This window comes from Rhododendron vialii, chromosome 3a, assembly GCF_030253575.1.
Source record: "Rhododendron vialii isolate Sample 1 chromosome 3a, ASM3025357v1".
NCBI classification, from domain to species: Eukaryota; Viridiplantae; Streptophyta; class Magnoliopsida; order Ericales; family Ericaceae; genus Rhododendron; species Rhododendron vialii.
Window position 1 is genome coordinate 32,194,948 of NC_080559.1, and position 18,873 is coordinate 32,213,820.

Consider the following 18,873-nt stretch of genomic DNA (forward strand, 5'->3'; position numbering starts at 1 on the left):
AATGTTGTGCTGAATTTTTTTAAACATAATATTTTGTTTGCTGGATGAATTTGCATGGATTTCATTGAACCACATGTACGGTAAAATTATTTTGACAGTGTATCTTGGATAATTATGCATTGTGTTGAGTTTTTATGTGTCGAAAATGTGTATAAATGGAAATATTCGTAGTGAATATGACATGACAATAAATTAAAACAATGCATATTCGAAATGAAGCAGTGATCCAAGCCACCTCCACAGGGAAAATAAATGGATAGTCCTAGGACATAGCCACGTAATGTGCCAACCTCATTTGCAATCACATTTCGTATGGATCTCGTAACAATAAAAAAAATAAAAGGAACTAAGCATGTGAACCCCACATAAATGTGTGGCTGTAAATAATGGTGCCTGGAGACCACTGAAGTGAATAATCGGGTGACACCGCTCACTGAATTAATAGGCCGTTACTCCTTCTGCGGGTACTTTGTTTTCTAAATCCATTTCCAGCAAGATCATCACAATTGGTTTTTCCCAACCTTCAGAATGCCCATAATGAGGTACTCATTGCTCTGTTTTTGCTGATGAAAGTTTGTATGAAAAATAATTATTACAATTGGTACCTCAGAATAACATCCAACTTCTCTTAAGTACTGTCACCTTATTCTTCTCACTGTTTCTGTTTTCCTTCAGTTTTCAAAGGGCTCAAAGTTAAGTTTGCTCATTCATATTTCTCCAAGGTACCAAACGACTCCGTCGATAAGAGCTCTTGGGAGTCATCAACCTGTTATCTCTGGCATCCCTTTCATCTTTGTTTCTCACCTCTCTCGTATTTGCAGAATATGATAGTTCAAGATTCAAGAACCAAACATTCAATACAATACAGGATGCATCATAACATAAAAAAAAGTAAATAATTTACAATGCAGAGATACGTAGAGAGATCTCTGTAAACAACAAAATCACATCACCCTCATATACATTTTGCTTCCACACTAACACAACTAATGACCTACAATAATCATGTGGTGCTTCCTAAAAGCACTACATGACATGAAAACCCAACAAACCAATGTGAAAGAAGCTCCTTGTCGATGTGACAAAGTTCTTTGAGACCAATGCATGTTCCTAAACATGCATTTGATCACCCTTAAAAAAAATCCAAAAGAATACTCCTCGCGTGGATAGATCACGAGGTTAAAAATGAACGGACCAGATCAAAAAGAAAGATCCGTTTGGGTAAACAAAAAAATGAATATGTAGATACACATGGATGCCGTGACAAGCTATAGGATTGGTATGCACAGTTTTACGGACATGGATTGCTGAGCAGAGTCTGATAGCACAAAGGGGTACAACAATGCACCGTGATGTCTCAGTCTGTGCGTTGATGTAGAAACGCAAACCCCGAGTTGTCACGAATCAATGGTGGAGGTTCGATGTCCGCTACCTCTACTTGTTCCATTGACTTGGAGATGTCATCCACAGAGAAAGGAATACTGTACGGATATTTTTACTTGAGAAAAACATAACTCGAAAAAATTGTGTGGGTTATTGATACAAAGAAATCATAAAATCAGAACACTAACCTTGAATCATCATCCAGCAGAAATGAACTGCTTACAGCATTGTTCGAGTCCTCTGTCATCAAAACTCTCATACTCGAAATAACCTACATCAATAACGATTCTAAATTGAATTTGCTATGGAGTTGAAGATCACCAATCACACAGGTAAGAATTAACAAGTTGGTTACAACAACTGAGGACAAGGGAGTGGATTTGTCAGGGTCAACCAAACTTGACTTACATCTGAAGACACACTGTGTGTGCCATATTTGTCGTCCCAATACATTGTACTTATCCTGTATAGTTGTTGTATACTGAGCACCTGAAGAAACATCAGATAAAATGATATGGAATTGCAAATGAAGAGAAAAAAAAGAAGAAGAAGAAAGCTACACCATTAGAAACAATGAAAGCGAACACTTAAAAAAGATAGGTTCACTCACAGGGCAAAGTTCATTCGTTATTTCATTCAACGTCTTTTTTGGCTTTTGATGTATAACCTGAATTGTACAGAAATGAAAACAAAAGATACATCAGTTATAAAAGTGATTGCAGTTTGTGACATTATCACTTTAGTATAGAAGGCCAAGAAACCATATCTTACCAGGAATCCAACTGCCTGTCTAATGTGCTTCAGTTCATCCCAAGCTGAGCCTGCATACTGAACACAGAAGATATGGGGTGAAGACATCAAGATTACTGCAGCAATTAAAACGGTAACACTGTGAAATAGTACTTACCTCCTCAGTTGCGCTGCAACACCACTGTTCCAATTCAGCTAAACCCGCTTTTACGTACTCCCCATTACTGAATGAGCAACACTCACGTCGCAAAAGAAGACTGCAAAAATGAAAAAGGTCGAGGTCAACTCCTGGTTGCCGAAAATGACAATTATCCGTGTCAAATGATACGATGGACTATATTTGGAAGAACAAAGAGATTTGAAGGCTTTGGTGCATTTACCTGTTGAATAACTGCACATTCATGAACGAGAATATCTGCGTGAATACTTTGCGTACTAAGAAAGGGGGAACCTGTAGAGACAGAAAATGTAAGAGACTGCTAATAGTCCATACAACATTTTCCCTGTTCTTGCACTTAATATGTAGACTGTCGGTACTCACATAGTTTGCTTTCATCATCTTCAAGTAGTTATTTAGGCTTTTCACGATGCTTTGCCAATGAGCAGCCAGAGCTTGTTGAGCAACAGCATTAGCTTGGGAACGACCCTTCAGTAAACTCGCTCTAGACGTCCTAGGTGCCTGTGTTGAATGAAAACAAAGCTTCAGATCCAGAAGGAAATGTAGGGTGCTTGCTTCAAGAGGAAAATAACTGGGGAAACTCAGTTATCCATGCTTGTGGAGCTGAACAAAGTTTTCCGATTGTGTTTGAAACACGCACACGAGATCTAGCATAAGAACAGTCAAAGCTAGCCTCTTCCTTTCAATTTTTTTTGGGCAAAATGAAACCAATCCCAGCATGAACGCTTCAAACCACGAGAGGTACCTGGATACATAACCCGAGCAACGGAGAAATCTCTTTCTTTAGATTATCTCTAATCATTCCGTATATTTTCTCCAGGAAGGCAGTGAGCTGCTGCTTAAACAACAAAGCAGGATATTTGGCCTCAACTTGCCTTAAGTCATCCAGTCTACCAAGGACTCTACCATTAAGAAAAGAGAGCCCAGCACCTTGGGGAGATCCTCTTAGTCCCTGAAATTTTTAAATAATTTATGAACAATAAAAAATATCAGACAACAACCGAGTAAATGAAGACAACAATGGATAATTCTTTTTACTTGAGACATCCTCCCGAAAAGAGAAGCTGAAGTTGATCTTCGCCGCTGCGGAGTCAAGCTAGCAGCCCCACTTGCTTTGAGTGTGTGTTGGAGTAGCAACAACAAAGTTGATGTATTCGATAACCAGTATGCTAACACGTCATTATTTTCTTGCACCTTGAATAAAATCAGAAATTATTAGCTTCATTAAACTCATACCTTAAGGGAAGGAATACTCCATGACAAAATTTAATAAGTTGTACCAACAGAACCAGAAAGTGGTGCACAACACAAGTGATGACATCCGTTCAAAAAAAAAACACAAGTGACGACAGTAATTGTAATTAAGAATGACCAAGACGCCCATATAGACATATCGAAAGTTTACCTCGATGGCAGAAGCAATTGTTTGAATTATACGGTCAAATACACTAGTTCTTTCAACCTCAAATGACCTCCAGTGAAGGAGGCATTTGTATATGACACAAGCAGCAATTGCCTTGCCCCCTGAAAATCCCAAGTCTTGCGTAATACACTTGATTAGAAGGTCCTGGTTCTCCTGCACCCGTACAGCAGAACACAGAACACAAAACGCAAATTAGAAACCACATATGAAAGAGTCAAGATCAAATGAAAAGCGGCACAAAGATTAGTCATGCATGAAGGATCCAATTTGCCCAAGCATGGAATCGACCACGTACTTGTTGCTTTTCATTAAGAGATTTTTGTGGCTTTTCTTCAGATTCAGGCTCCCGTGGATTTGATGCAGCAAGAGTCATGTCCTAAGACGAATAGCAGACTGTAAGCAACACTATTTTCTAGCCAACTTCCGCGACTCTAAAACTTTGCCTGAATCTCCATGTAGTGAAAGTAATAATGTCTTCTTACCTTTGGAGTCTTTGGTTCCCCATGTAGAACATTTCCATTCTCTGGAGTTCTCTGTATTATGTTTAGAAACAAGTGGCAATTAGAAAGCCGAACATGAACAAATAAGTAATTCAGTGATGATCCTATCCATTAATACCTGAATAATAGTTGTCTTTGGCCGCGTAGACAATTGTTTCCCAGTGGGTGACATGGTCAATGCCTGCTGACGAAGGACTTGATTCTCTGACTCTGTATTGGAAAGTTTCTCCTCAAGCCTGAACCAAAAAAAGTTGAGAAGCTTCATAAATATCACCACAACCATGACAAATGTGATTGAATACGTGTATGCCTGTGTGCTAGATGCCTAGACATATGTAATTGATATCTCACCAGTAGGAGCTTTCTTGACAAAATATGTACTGGCAAACTAAAATGCCACTGGCATAAAGAATAGGAAACTAAGGTAATCACAGTGACAGAGACACATTCAGGTGGTCAAGCCAAACACCATAGATGTTGACTGATTGTTTCTTGATACCTTTTTTTTACCAAGGTAAATACCATATAATTCTAGAAGTTTGAGCAAACCTCTGTACAGAATCTTGAAGTTGGTCCACTTTATGCTCTGAATCTTCAAGTTTATTGACCAGCTCTGCATTTCTGACCTCAGCATCTGTACGAGCCTTCCTGGCTTCTTCAGCTGCCTGTCTTTCGGAAAGGAGCGAAGCCTGTATATGAAACATTCCTCCAAGTCAGTTATCTTCACAAGTCCAACCTATAGATCTTTCATTAAAAATGATTTTCAACATCGCCACAAAAGAATTCCAAGAACTCTTGACTGATAATCACTTTCATGGAGTGACTTCAATTTGATAGAAAGTAAGTAGGTTCATGGACAAACTCAATAACTGATACTGAGCCAATGAACAGCCAAAGTCATGCCATAAACCAGGCTGAAGTGACAGTTACTCATCGTGAAGAACATAGCGAGGAAAGAGAAACTCTACCAATCAATGAAACTATTAATGGATCTACTCAATGACACAATTTTGTGACATAAAACAAACAACTTAAGAATTGAACACAAGGCAACACCACAGTTAGAAGAATTCCTTAATCGCCTCTTCAGAAAAAGTAGCAAATAACTTCAAAGATGAATTCAGCATCTATCGCTTATCTACTCTCTTCAACCCAGGATGCCTTCATCCTAATACCTAGAGGTCTAAAGCTTCTACCACCAGATGCAATGTTTTAGTTATATATACACTGCTTTGGTACAACATACCCTGGAAATATTACACCATTATTGTCCACCATATGTCAATCATCACGGTTTTAAGTATCCGTTGTGACGTAACAGTTTTTGAGCCTTCCAAAACTGGTAGGCCCGATATACTGGTGAGATGGAAAACCGCGAGTATCGGCCGGTTCCGGTTATGTATCAGTCCATTTCCGATTCATGGACTGGTTTACGGCTGTGACAGCCAAGAACTATTACAGGTGATTTAGACACTTCAAAAAAAAATCATTTTGAATTCACGACCGCTATAACCAAATGACGTTACATGTCATTCGATGCTCCCGATATCGTTACACCACAACAGTTACCGTTACATGTCCCCGATTTTGTTATGAAACCCAAGGATACAGTTAGTTCATTCTTTGGTCATTGCTTTTATATGAATCAATAATAATCAAGTCAGAGGTCGTACTTTCAAACTTTCTACGTCAGCTGTTAACGAATCAATCTTTGCTGTGTCTTGAACTATGACCGGGGTCTCCTTTACTACAGGAGGCGCTTCTTCGATAGCTTTGCGTGCCGCTTCTTGTTCTTTGATAACTCTGGCGTTTGCCTCTTCTACTTGTATTTGCATTGCCTGCAAAGTATCGTGTAACTTCGCAATTTCTTGGGCCTTTGACTCTTCCAAATCAGTCTGTATTTTAGAAAATAAGGATAGGACGTAAGTCCAATATGGTTACTCCCATCCCACCCACAAAACTGAATAAATTAGCAAAGCATGATATAAAACAATATGCACATCACCCTTAGCCGCTTCTCAAGCTGTAACCGCCATGTAAGTTCTTCCACACGCTTTTCTAGCTTGTTTTTTGCTTCTTGAAGGGCCCCTGTTTCTCTTGCGGCCTAGATTAATTTGCAGAAACAGTTCATGAGTAAAGGTTGTTCCCATGCACACCCACATGATGCATTTCCACAAGGAGAAAAAGGGCATTAAGGATTGAGATCAAACCATTTTGAGCTTCCTGAGCTCTCTCCGAGCAACTCTTCGTCTCCAACCACATTGGGAAACAATAGCAGCTTTAAGAAGGCTCTTATGATAGGAATATGCTATGTGACGACGCAAATGAGCCTGCGAGCCAGAAACAAGGTCATGTACTCAACATAAAGTTATTTGAAAACCAAATTATAACAGGGACTAGTTAGCACTATATGGCAATATGACCTGGATAATGATTGCGGCCTTAGATTGCTTCCTGAATCTGAATTCATTGCGAGCAGTCATAGCCCTTAACCCTGTCTGTAATGTAATTGCAGATGATCGTACAGTTAAGTAGGATTTCCTGACAATATGACGTCGGAAATCCTTCTGGATCTTCAGAGCGGCTGCTTCCCGACGCAACTGCTCATATAGCTTGCAAGCCAGCATTGCTGATTAAAAAAAGAAGTAAAGATCATGTACTTTTTTCTGACAAACATCCATTCCTTCTAAGACATCCTCTTGTTAGCAGTATTACCAGATCAATTTGTAATCCAACTACACTAACTTAACCCACTGAATGTGCCAGCTAACTTAGTACCTAAAATCTCTTCTAAGTTGCACCAGAGACCTAGATTTTATCTGACCCCCCAACTCCCAAAAGAAAAGGGAAAAAAACACATATCTGAGTCACCTAACTTACGTAAACTTATTTCAACTTTATTTTAGTTCTAAATCCTTGGCCACTAATAAATATAGACACACCAAACACGGTTTTTTTTTTTTAAAGGTACTTTGGCATATCGAACCAAGTTCAGCACACCAACAAAGTCAAAATAGACAAATACATAGTTCTAAAACAAACAAACAAACAACCAACCACCTAAGCAAACTAAATTCTGAGATGGCCAACCCTCATTCCATCTTCACGCATGAAAGGTCTTGCGGATAAAGGGATTTCTGTTGTGACAAGAAGTTCCTCCTCTTGCTCAGCAGCTAGTCTGGCCAAATGGTCGATGCTCTGATTTGCTTCTCGGTAAATGCGGCTAAGAGATGCACCAGCTCAGTCCAGGAGGATTTTTGAGTCTTCATTCATTTACACTTCCAACACTAATCGGTACCCTACTTATCTGACAAGGAGTTCCTGCGTCACCTTCCCCAAAACTTATGGAACTAACTGAACAATTTTACCCGAGCATTTTGGACAACAATGTTACATGTACTCTCAAATTAAATACTCCGCATTCAATGAAAAGCTAAAGACAAAATTCAGAGGCATAACGTCAAAAGGAAATCATAAAGTTACCTCGCCAACTTGATTGCACCTGAATAGCAGCTTTGCGTAATGAAATGAACTCCTTGCGAGCAATGTAAGTACGAACTTGCCTTTGAATTCTTTTAGCCGCGTTCCCAAGAACCTCTGCCCTTCTTGTGTCGAGCTCAGCCATTTGACCAGCTCGCAGGAAGACCTTTCTCTTGCCTAGCTGCCAAACCAATCTCATAAAATGACACATGGATATTGAAGTTTTCAGACTCCATTTATAAATTTCCATCTGACACAAGTGATTTTCAAAAGACCGTTGATAAAATGAGAGGGCAAAAAGTATGATTACGAGACCATGAAATAAAAGAAACATAATAAAAAAATCCAAAATAGCAAATAAGATTTTCAAAACATGAGTCTAATACCTTATAACTACTTACAGGTAACAGAAGTTGGAAGTCAATTGGGAGGGGGGACATCAGAAGAGAAAATAGCATGATCAGGACAATAAATTTGACAAACTATAATGATTACCTGATAACCTTTCAATCCCATTTTATCCAAAATCATCTGGCATGCAACCTTGTCATCATGGCTACAAAAAAAGTAATCATGGTCTATCAAAAAGAGGGAAATGAAGGGAGGGGAATAAGAAAGAGAGGAAGGCATCAGAAAGCAAATACAACACAAACAATCATGGCAAATTACATACACGATCAAGCCACAGCTTTTCGAAAGCAAATCTATCCTGATTCTTAATTAAACACAAGATATCAGAAAAATATGGAAAATCCAAGTGAAACGCACTTTCCATCAAAAACTTCAGGAGCAAGAACACCAAAACGGAGTAGAAACTCGTAGAACGTTCGCCTTGTTGGGTATCCTGCACAGCTGATCCTTATTGCCTCAAGAACACCCTACAGCACAAATACATAACCAGGAAAATAATTATCTAGAAAGAGAAGGTGAACTTTAAGATGTAGGCTGAATTTTATTATAGATTTTTCTTTAATAAGTGACATCTTGTAGGTAGACAACATAAATAAATTTTACTTTTGATATTTCTTTAATAAGTGAAATCTTGTAGGTAGACAACATAAATAAAGCACAATATCAGGTATGGGGTTTGACACTATGTACTTACTCCACAACGTAATTGTTGAATTATGTTGAGGTTCTCAAAAATAGCAGGCTTCAGTACATTGTTTGGCTTCACACATCTGATGTAATGAGGTTCCGTTGAACTCAAGGTTTCCATTAGAGACTGAAGTTGAAGCTGCAATTTCAAAGTTCAATGTATTAAACTATCAATCAGAATATTACCTATAACAGTTGTTAGTATTATATAGATCTGCATCCTGAACGCTTGATCATGCATCCAAAACTCAAGACAATCCTCACATGAAATTGTTGTCGAACTAGAGAGCCAGATTCTAGAAACTCAGAAACAGTAAATACAGAAACAATAGAAGATTTTTTTGAAAGAAAATACAGAAGCAGCCAATTTGACCTTTTCAACCTTGGAGAAACGACAGCCCATGAATCATAGACGTTTGGGTCACACATTACAACAACAGTTTCATAAATTAAAAATGACTGCTATTTGGCAGAGAAGACAAAAACAGCTAATAAAAATTTGTCTTGGTGTCAAAATGGTTATAATAACTTTAACTGTAGACCTTAAGTATTTTGCTACGCGACAAACCAATACTTGTTTATGACCCTGTGTACAAGCATCCGTCTCATAGTTGAAAGTGGCCAAGTAATTTCAAACTGCACTAAAAAAGGGCCAAGTTGTTAAATTTGCAGGGTCATGGGAATATCTCCATTTCCTCCACCAGATCCAACTTTTTTGTTATTTTGCCACATAAGGACTGCACATTTTCCTCCTTAGAAAAGTGTTATTCAGTAGGCTTACTTGAAGAGGGAGAGAATATGCTACATTATTTGGCTAGGAATTGCTATTGCTGAAGTCTTGAGCATAAAAAATGAAAGCACTCAGGTTATCTCCTTGAGCACAACCACCACATGGTACAAAGAAATATCCGTAGTTGCAGATTTCACGTAGGGGGGGTTTAAAATTCAGAAAATCAAGTTGGCTTCTAAACAGAGAAACTGTAAACATCGAGATGAGGAAAGCTCGGAAGAAGCAAGTTTATAAGACCTTAAAGCGTGACCCAATGGAAGAAAATTTGGATGACTTTGACGATTCCTCTGGAAGTGGAGGGAATAAACCGACCACAAAGGGGCACTTTGAGGCTGTCAATAGATCCTGGTGTTCTGCCACCACATAATCTTTGTTTTTGTCAAGAAACAGATCAGCCTGATAAATCACCTGGGAAACAAGGGAAATACTTCAGAAAAACATTGGCAATGCAAGACTCAAAGACTGGACTCATATTAGAAATGGTTAACCAGAACTTACATCTCCTGCATAGTGAGCAATGGTGAAACTAGTTCGAGAAAGCTTAGGTTTAGCGAAGCGCTTGTTTTTCGCAAATGTCTGGTACAACTTCTGGGCAAATGTCTCATGAGTAGATTTAGGAAACATACTGCATCCAGCAATTGACAAAAAATTAATCCCTCCCATGGGGAAAAGAGAAAAAGCCGAGAAAACATCCATTGAATTGTGCTGGTTATCAATTCATTTCATTCCATCCAAAACAGAAAGAAAAGATCATATGCCTAGAAAAATATTGGAGGTATGAATTCTGGATACTCTATAGTAAACATGGTCAGAAGTCAGCTGCATACCAGGCTTCATCTAGAAGTGATATAATTCCTCCAGGTTTCTGCAAAAGTAAAATTAGTCAGTTTTTATAACAGAAAAGAATGACAGAGACCTCTTAAGCAGATTAATCAGCTTCAACATGTGAGTACAAGATGTATGACCATGAATTTTTTTGGTCGCGCAATCTTTTCAGATAAAGTCAACAGAAAACCCGACAGCAATGCATAAAAGAACAGTTCAACACCTTCTCAATCAGATCAAGCACATCTTGGTTATCAACAAATTCGATGTAGCTCCAATTTATTTCTTCTTTGGTATATTCTTCCTGTTCCATCTTAAACACATGCTGCAACCACACATCAACATAATTAAGTTAAGCCAGCCCAGACCTTCTAGTTAAAAACAGTGAGAAAAAAACCCATGCAAACAAAAAAGCTAACCTGGTTGAAATGTTGTTGCAGCTTTTCATTAGTAAAATTGATACAGAACTGCTCAAAGCTATATTATGCGAAAATTTTGTCAGCATCACTGCAGGGTTAGATATTCCTTTTGAGAATGAAATCTCTGCAAACATCTTACCTATTGTGCTTAAAGCTTTCAAATCCATATATATCAAGAACTCCAATAATCGATTTTGAATTTGGATCCTGCCCAATTGAATTGTTTATTTTCTCCACGATCCTATGAAATAGAGAATAACAAGTAAGAACCTCAATAAAATAGACATGCCTAATTGAATGTTTGCATCTCTCCACAGTCCACATACTTAACACAGCAGGCATACATTATTGAAGATCCTCACCAGTCAAATAAGCGAGAGTATATGGTTTTAGCTAACGCGTCCCTGCTACCAAGAGCACCTTCAGGATCAAGCGTTCTTGTAATTACTTCCTCGGGTGTCACCATTACACGCTGAATCATCGCATCTTCCAAGCTCTTGGCATCACACCTATAATACCACCTCAGCCAACAGCTATTCAAGGTTCCAGCATTATATTACATATACAAGGCACATACTGTTCAAAGGAGGAAAAGACTTGCCTGAGCAGCTCAGCCGTCATATTAAGATGCATCTTAGACTTTTCATCCTTAATGACAGAAGAGTCAATCTCCTTCCCTTTCGCGAATTCAATGTTACCAAGATGAAGGATTGCAGCCACAACCCTAAATATTGCCTCCTGAAAAAATTTGTTTCATACTTTCACTATATATCTCAGAGGACAAGCATATTTCCACGAACTTCTATTTTGCCATATATTTAGTTTCTTTAGATGATGTTGAGATTGGCATTCAACCATGAAATATGAATACAGAAACATATTTTTCCAGAAACTTCTGAGAAGACAAACCTGCTCTTCCTCACTAATTCCAACAATGTCCATAGCCCTCCTAGTTGCAAGATATTCATGAGCATCGTCTACTCCGTCGAGTTCATAACACTTGGACTGATTTAAGTAATGAAAAGATTTAGGATCTCCCAACTTGTACTTCTCGCGAACCTGAAATTGGAAGGTAAATATCAAATATTGTCCTTCACACATGAACATTTTAAGTATTAAAAATGATTGTACAAACTTGAAACCAGAAAGGCATAACCGAATTGCAAAACACACAAAAGTACCTCAGGTGGTGCCGCACAAAGAAGATAAAAGCAGTGGTAGTTCCTTTCTGGATCTGAAATCTGGCAAACACGAGACCTTTCGAGTAGGTAAGTCCGTATTGCGGCCCCAGATATCCTCCCACTTTTGTCAAATTGTATCTCGACAAATTTCCCAAAACGACTGCATTATATTCATATGTACAACATTAATTCAGAATTATATTCATCTCTTTGAAGAAGTTACATAAACACAACAAACGTTACCCAAGACAATAACAAAAACAAAAAAGATAGCAGAAAAGTAGGATATTATGGAGCCATTAATTGAAGTTCTCGAAGTTCAATTAGCAAACCTTAAAGGCAATTACCCACCTTGAGTTGTTGTTCCTAATTGTTTTGGCATTGCCAAATGCTTCGAGAACCGGATTGGACTGCAAATTTTGTCACCAACAACATCAATTCAGGCAGCGATTCCCACCCAATTAGATCTTTTGAGAAGATAACATATCACGTTTCCAGAAATATGATATTATCTAGAAACACAAGTAAAAAAGGCAGCTTCAATCTTACTTCCAAAACTTGTTGTTCAACAGTCCGCCCTTCAACTCCAGATCGACCGCCCAGATATGCGAGATATCTCATAAGCATCTTTGTTGTCTCGGTCTTGCCAGCACCACTTTCTCCACTAACCAAAATTGAGTTGCTCTTTCCTTCATTGATCATTGCCCTATTTCAAAACATGAGACCGCATCCATAAAATACCCCCTGCAATACTGACATCTACTAGAGAACGTAAACTTACCTGTATGCAACATCTGCAACTGCAAAAACATGAGGACTAAGCTCTCCAAATGCGGCTCCTTTGTATTGTTCCATCATGTGAGTATCATATATGTGAGGTAATCTTTGAAATGGGTTTATTGCAATCAAAATATTTCCTGTGTATGTCTGTGAGAAAGATAAGACAAATCAGAATATCAGTTTCTTGAGCTTTATCCCACATAATCTACTTGCGAAATAAAATTAAAGTCTCACATAGATTTCATTAAGTTCATATCTGGTAGCCAAATTTTGCAATACTCCGGGTTCATGTAAATACGAAAGCTTTGTCATGTCATCAACACCTCCAGGAGGAGATTCTGTATCCTTCGGAAACACTTTTGTGATATCTGAGACTACCTGCAATCAGTTTCTATTCCATGAGACTCGTGGAATAAACATATGAATAAAGCTTTTGCGGATAGAGGATTTAAGGTTCATGCAAGTATCGATATTCTTCTTAAAATGACTTCCCGAACTGGAGAGATTACTTGAGTTGCATAATAGGTATAAGAAAAACAGGCAAGCCCGACAGATTTTGAGAATGCTATTATGTAAATGGGAAAAGATAAGAAACTATAACCATGAAGTGTCAAGAACTTAAAGCCAAATCAATTTTCAGGAGTACATAATTTTTCCAAGAGTTAGAAAGAGGTAGGTGACCCTCAAACATAACCACTAAGGCGATGACCAAGAGGTCTAACATTAGCAAATTGCATTATTCATCAAGTCTGGTAAATTGCAATTTGACCTTCTTCTGTTGCATTCCAATCAAAGAGCTAAGGCATCACTCTCCAACTATAATGCTTTAATGCTGACGTACTAGAAGCCTGAAGCCCTAACCGAAATTCAGTAAAAGTCAACTGACACCATACAGAAGTAACCAAGCAAACCAATCAGAGGAGCAAAGTTAATCCTCTTCCACATATGAGCCCATACTATTAAGTTTCTCAACATTGCATCATTAAACAAAGCAAGGAGGCAAAGAAACCCATGGTAATTTTTGAACGAGAAAATGCCCTTTCATCTCATTCTTTGTGTCCCCTCAATTCTTGGCAGGAGAGAGAGAGAGAGAGAGAGAGAGCACCAAAAGTACTGAGAGAGAAAGAGAGAGAGAGAGCACCAAAAGTACTAAGATAAAGCAGCAGCAGCAAGAGGAAACTAATAAAACCGCTAAATTCAACTCCCATAGTCCCAACCAGAAAACATTCCCCCCTCGAGAACCTTATCATCCTTAGCATCACAACGACTGTCAAAACCATTTGATAGGGGAAAAGGTTTAACTAAAAAACTTCTACAAATTGGAACTCCACAATTCTCTTAAGCTACCACTACCGAATCCCCTTTCCAACCCTCCTTGTTTAGACAAACTTATTCAAAATAGTATGTTTTTAAAACTCATTCAGATCATACTACCCCAAACAACTCCCTAATCCACCAACACTAACTAGTACATCATTGACTGTATCTCAACCATGTTAACAATTCAAACTTTTATAAGAATCATTTAACCTCATTTTCACTTACTGATAGTCCGTCCAGATCCGAAGTTTCTGTTATCAAACTGGATAGAAATTCATAATCTAAGTTATAGTATTTCTAAGTCAATGAAATTATAGAGACTTCCATCGAATTACTTCTAGCTTAAGACTGAATGCAGTTGAAATCTCAGCATCATATTCTTAGAACTGTGTCATAGTAATCTGCTTCAGTTCAAGCTTAAGCCAGCAAATGGAATAATAGAAGTACACTAAAGGTCGAAGTGATGTGTTAATCAAGTTGCTTTACACAGTACAATACACTAGTAACCTACAAGATAGCCGCCTTCGTATTTTATAGTGTTTTTCCTCTTTTAAGCTAAGTAGCAAAACAATGCGTCTCCACACATTGGAACATTAGAATCACACCCACCAGTAATCAAAAGGAGGGTAAGACTAAGGAGTCATACCCTTGCAAGTAAAATACTTGCTCCATAAAATTCAAACAGTCTGGCTATTGAATGGAAACTCAAAAGTTTAACTGAAAGACTCCAACCTCGAGCACTCTACTTTCAATTACAATGAAATAGTTAAGATGTCATTTCAACTAAATGTCTTGTCCAAATAACCATCATAGAATCCAGCCAATTCCAGTCAGTTCCAGAGACCATAAGGACTAGAAACTGAAGAGCATTAAGCTAGTAGGACTCACTGTTTTACCACTACTGGTCCGAACATGGACCTCTTGACCATTGAGCCGGATAACTTCACCATCAACCCATGCCAACGCCGGATCCTCCACCCATACATGTGAACCTACAATTATGTTAACCGGCGCAGCCTGCAAACAAACAAACACAATTGACATGTAAGAATACAAATGATCGCATTCACCAATTCAAAACAGTATAACCAAATCCTTTGCTAGCATATCAGCCATTACAAAGTTCTAGAGATTTTAATACCATTTTACGTCAAGATCAATAAGAATCACTGATGCACTTGGTGCAATAATGATAGACAACATACGGACTAATTCTCAAAGCACAAACACATATCCTTGAGGACAGACCTAAGCCCTCTCCCTTTTGAGTTTAATTAAAAAGATCCGGTTCGACAAAAAATGGTTCCAACTGATGAACGTAGAGATTAAAATGGTCAACTTGAAAAGAGATTTAGATGGTTAACACAAATGTCAAGCTCATGAATGCCACTATCCCCGGTTAAAGGAGTTTAGAGAAGGATGGTGGGCGTAAATCCCATTCTAATCAGAACAATCTGAGCAAGAGGGTTGTTAAAACTTGAAAAAAAAATAGATATCATCAACTCAGATCGATGCATATAATGCCATTTTAGCCTCTAGGCATCCAAATGAACACCTAATCCATTCAAATACACCAGTTGCCATACACTTCGCAGAAGTGTACAAGTACATAGTTTTGTTTCTTCAATATTCAATATCAATATTTATTAATATTCATAATTATTTCTCATGTGATTCATGTCACTCTTCCTTACATTGGCGTCTATGATCATTGCTATGTCTGATCAAGCCATCTTTATTTGTTCTTTTAAACCTTATCTTCAATTGATGCTACTCCTGTACTTTCCTGAGATTTACAGCTAGTTTCTAAAAGGATGTTCAACATGAGTGTTACTCCACGGAACGGTAATGACTCATACTCTGGCTACAGCTGTACTAGCTGGGGCATGGGTTATATCTTATTAAAATAAGCTTCTTTTGTATCCTAAAAAACGTAACCATATATCTAAGTATATTCCAAAATTTCCAACCCCCATTGTCTTGTACTCACTTCTAAACGAGTGTTACTTAAGCATAACCATACACTGCAAAGTAACTAATGGAATCACTAAATTGATTATGCTTCTAAAATCTGCCAAAAACCTAGGTGCCCTGTTTGATGCCCCTTATAGGGCATGGGGCCCACAACAGGCATTTGTTTGAACTCTCAAAGGGCCAGGAGACAGTCAGGACAGAATACGAATGGCCCGAATTGGGCAGATTGACCTAATTGGGGGTTGGGTTTGAGAATCCAGTCCGGTGTAGCAAAAGGTGAAATCCCCACGCTGTCCTTGGTAAACTCACAATACAAACACACTGCGCTTGTGGTATAATCCCAGTAATGACTAACCCTAATGCCTACGGCCTACATCTCCATTTCATCTTCTTTGAAAACTTCCAACCCCGTCTCACACACCGACACATCGCACAACTGAGATCCTTGCCAGCGGCGAACCCTGAATCAGCGAAGTGCCCTTCTTTAGCAACCTCTGATATCAATGGTGAGTACCCACCCTTGTTGAAATGGAAGAAGAAAAAAGCATTGGCGAAGGGTGGCCTATAAGGAAATTTTGGTGCTCGAAGTTCATAATTGGTTTTGCTATGTAGTTTGCTATGGCCTGTTAATCGAAATCATTCAATGTAGTAATGGGTTGAAAGGGGACTAACAGTTGGCTTTTAGTATGTGGATTATCCTCATTTTGTATACTTTGAAACACTTAGAATAGATGGTGCATGGAATCACAATTACTTGGCAAAATTGATATGTTTTACATACGAATATGAGAAGGCCAAAAAAAATTAAAGAAGCAAACTAATCTGAAAAAAATGAAATATTATAAGAAGTGAACCCGACTTTCTTTCTTCTTCTTTTTTATCATAACCTGACTTTCTAGAACAGGGAATTTTTCCATGCCCAGGGGATGAGAAGGGGTAAATTGGTACATGTTTACATTAATCACCTCACTCCTCAACCAAAACAAACATGTTTACAACAACCCATACCTCCAATGCCAAGTAATTTATGAGACCAAACTACCAACTTCACTCTAATCCCTCCTCACAGTTAATCCCCTCAACCTAACCCCAAGGAGTTGACCTGTTTGTCTAAGTTAGGGTTTTCTCCCTCCTAAGATCTCGGTTTCGAAACCTCCCAAGTATTATCAACTCTTCCGCGCCAGTCTATACGGGACTTTGTCCCAACTTTAATTGGGCCCTTCGCTAGTGGACGGTGGAATTGGTTGGTCTCCAAGATTAATTGAGGTGCACATTAGCTCATGGGTGGCCCAGCAATAAGTGAGCCAAACCCACTCGGTTCAAAAAAGGTGCTAAATTTTTTACATTTTTCATCTGTAATTTGATTTTTCTTTGATATTGTCTGCACTGGATCAGTATTACGAAATCAAAACGAATAAAATTCACTTAAATTTGTGAATAATTAGATAGCGTAGCTCAACAAAATAACACAAACCAGGCCCAATAAATTACTAACTATAAAATAGATAAATAAAAACTTCAGTTTATATCGAGTCTTATATCACAAAAATATTTTCCATACGCTTTTGTCAAAATCCCCCGGCCTTAGCTGGCCCGATCATTGAATCAAAAAAAATCCCCTCAACCAATAACACATATCAAACGAGGCCAGTGAGCATACCAGGGGTTTCACATGCATCTCATTAGTAAACCGTTCTAAGTCGTCTATAACTCATTTCGTTAACCTAAAAGCATTCAAATTGGTCAGTTCAAACCTGTACTTTCTTCATATCTACACCTACATATTGAAGCAAACAAACCTCACCAAACTACAAATTCAACCGAAGTCTTTCCGTCTAATACTTAACAAAACTACCTTAATAATGTCGACATACGACAAAAACTAAATAGGAAAGTTCACATGTCTCAAAATACGAATAGCGATTGAATGTGGACTCTAAGCTGAACAGATTTGACTAGAGAGCAAGCTAAAACAAATAGCAATCAAACAAAATCAATTCGTTTCTTTTGCCTTACCATTGATGAGCTTCAAAAAGTCGATCTCCCCTTCCCTTCAACTCATCGGCGGCGGAGAACGGGACGGCGAGAACGGAGGCCCAGTGAGTCAGATCGGAGCGAATAGAGGCTTGAAGGCCTTGGGAGAATCCAGAGAGGAGGAGGAGTAATTTTGAGTTCTTTTGCTTCGGTTAAAGCGTGTCCTTTGGTTCTCTCTCTAAGACATGAGTTTAGACTTACGAAATCAGGTTTCGCGTATGTTTCTCTCACTATATTTGCGTCTGTTTCTCTCACTATATTTGCGTATCTTCCTCTCGAAGAACTTTTTGTGTATCCGGGATACCAAGCGCCTTGATATTCTCTCCGGTCCGTTTCTCCTTTTTTTTGGGTATTTTTTGATCATATTTTGATGATCGACTCCGTTTGTAGAGTTCGGTGAGAATCTTATTCATACCTAAAATTACATTCGTCAAACTTTTATTTGATACATGATCCGAACGCGTGAGAATCGCAAAAAAAATAATACTGTGTTTGGATTCAGTGTGCTTTTGGACTCGGTTTTGATTTTCTTCAATATTTATGTGTGCTGATCATGTATCAAATAAAGTCTAATGAACGCAATTTTTTGATACGGATAAGGTTCTCACCGAAAGTTACAAAATGAACGGAGCTGATCATCAAAATGTGATATGAAACTGGCCGAAAAAAGGAGAAATGAACCGGAGGAATACCAAGGAGCTTGGTATCCCCGGGTACACAAAAGTTTCTCCTCTCTCT

General features: G+C 38.4%; 1 protein-coding gene across 1 annotated transcript; it reads right to left on the reverse strand.

Annotated features, from left to right (window-relative positions):
• Positions 1-853: 853 nt before the first annotated feature.
• On the reverse strand, positions 854-18,383 carry LOC131320052 (myosin-17-like). Its single transcript, XM_058350598.1, has 39 exons — positions 18,118-18,383; positions 15,016-15,144; positions 13,042-13,185; positions 12,809-12,954; positions 12,577-12,733; positions 12,379-12,437; positions 12,028-12,187; positions 11,756-11,905; positions 11,448-11,584; positions 11,209-11,355; positions 10,986-11,087; positions 10,847-10,904; positions 10,651-10,752; positions 10,430-10,467; positions 10,101-10,227; positions 9,840-10,010; positions 8,820-8,951; positions 8,483-8,592; positions 8,210-8,270; positions 7,718-7,895; positions 6,658-6,863; positions 6,445-6,564; positions 6,240-6,338; positions 5,908-6,129; positions 4,784-4,923; positions 4,353-4,470; positions 4,217-4,267; positions 4,030-4,110; positions 3,717-3,887; positions 3,350-3,505; positions 3,057-3,263; positions 2,675-2,812; positions 2,514-2,584; positions 2,291-2,390; positions 2,155-2,211; positions 1,994-2,050; positions 1,792-1,872; positions 1,572-1,654; positions 854-1,481 (listed from the first exon to the last, which is right to left on the reverse strand). The coding sequence occupies exons 1-39, from the start codon at positions 18,118-18,120 to the stop codon at positions 1,358-1,360; spliced, it is 4,593 nt and encodes a 1,530-aa protein (XP_058206581.1). The 5' UTR covers positions 18,121-18,383; the 3' UTR covers positions 854-1,357.
• Positions 18,384-18,873: the final 490 nt, after the last annotated feature.

Coding starts and splice junctions, on each gene's coding strand:
- LOC131320052 (XM_058350598.1), bottom strand. Junction 6,565..6,657: donor AGGCCGCAATCATTATCCAG/GTCATATTGCCA, acceptor TCTGGCTCGCAG/GCTCATTTGCGTCGTCACAT. Junction 4,268..4,352: donor CAAAGACAACTATTATTCAG/GTATTAATGGAT, acceptor AACATAATACAG/AGAACTCCAGAGAATGGAAA.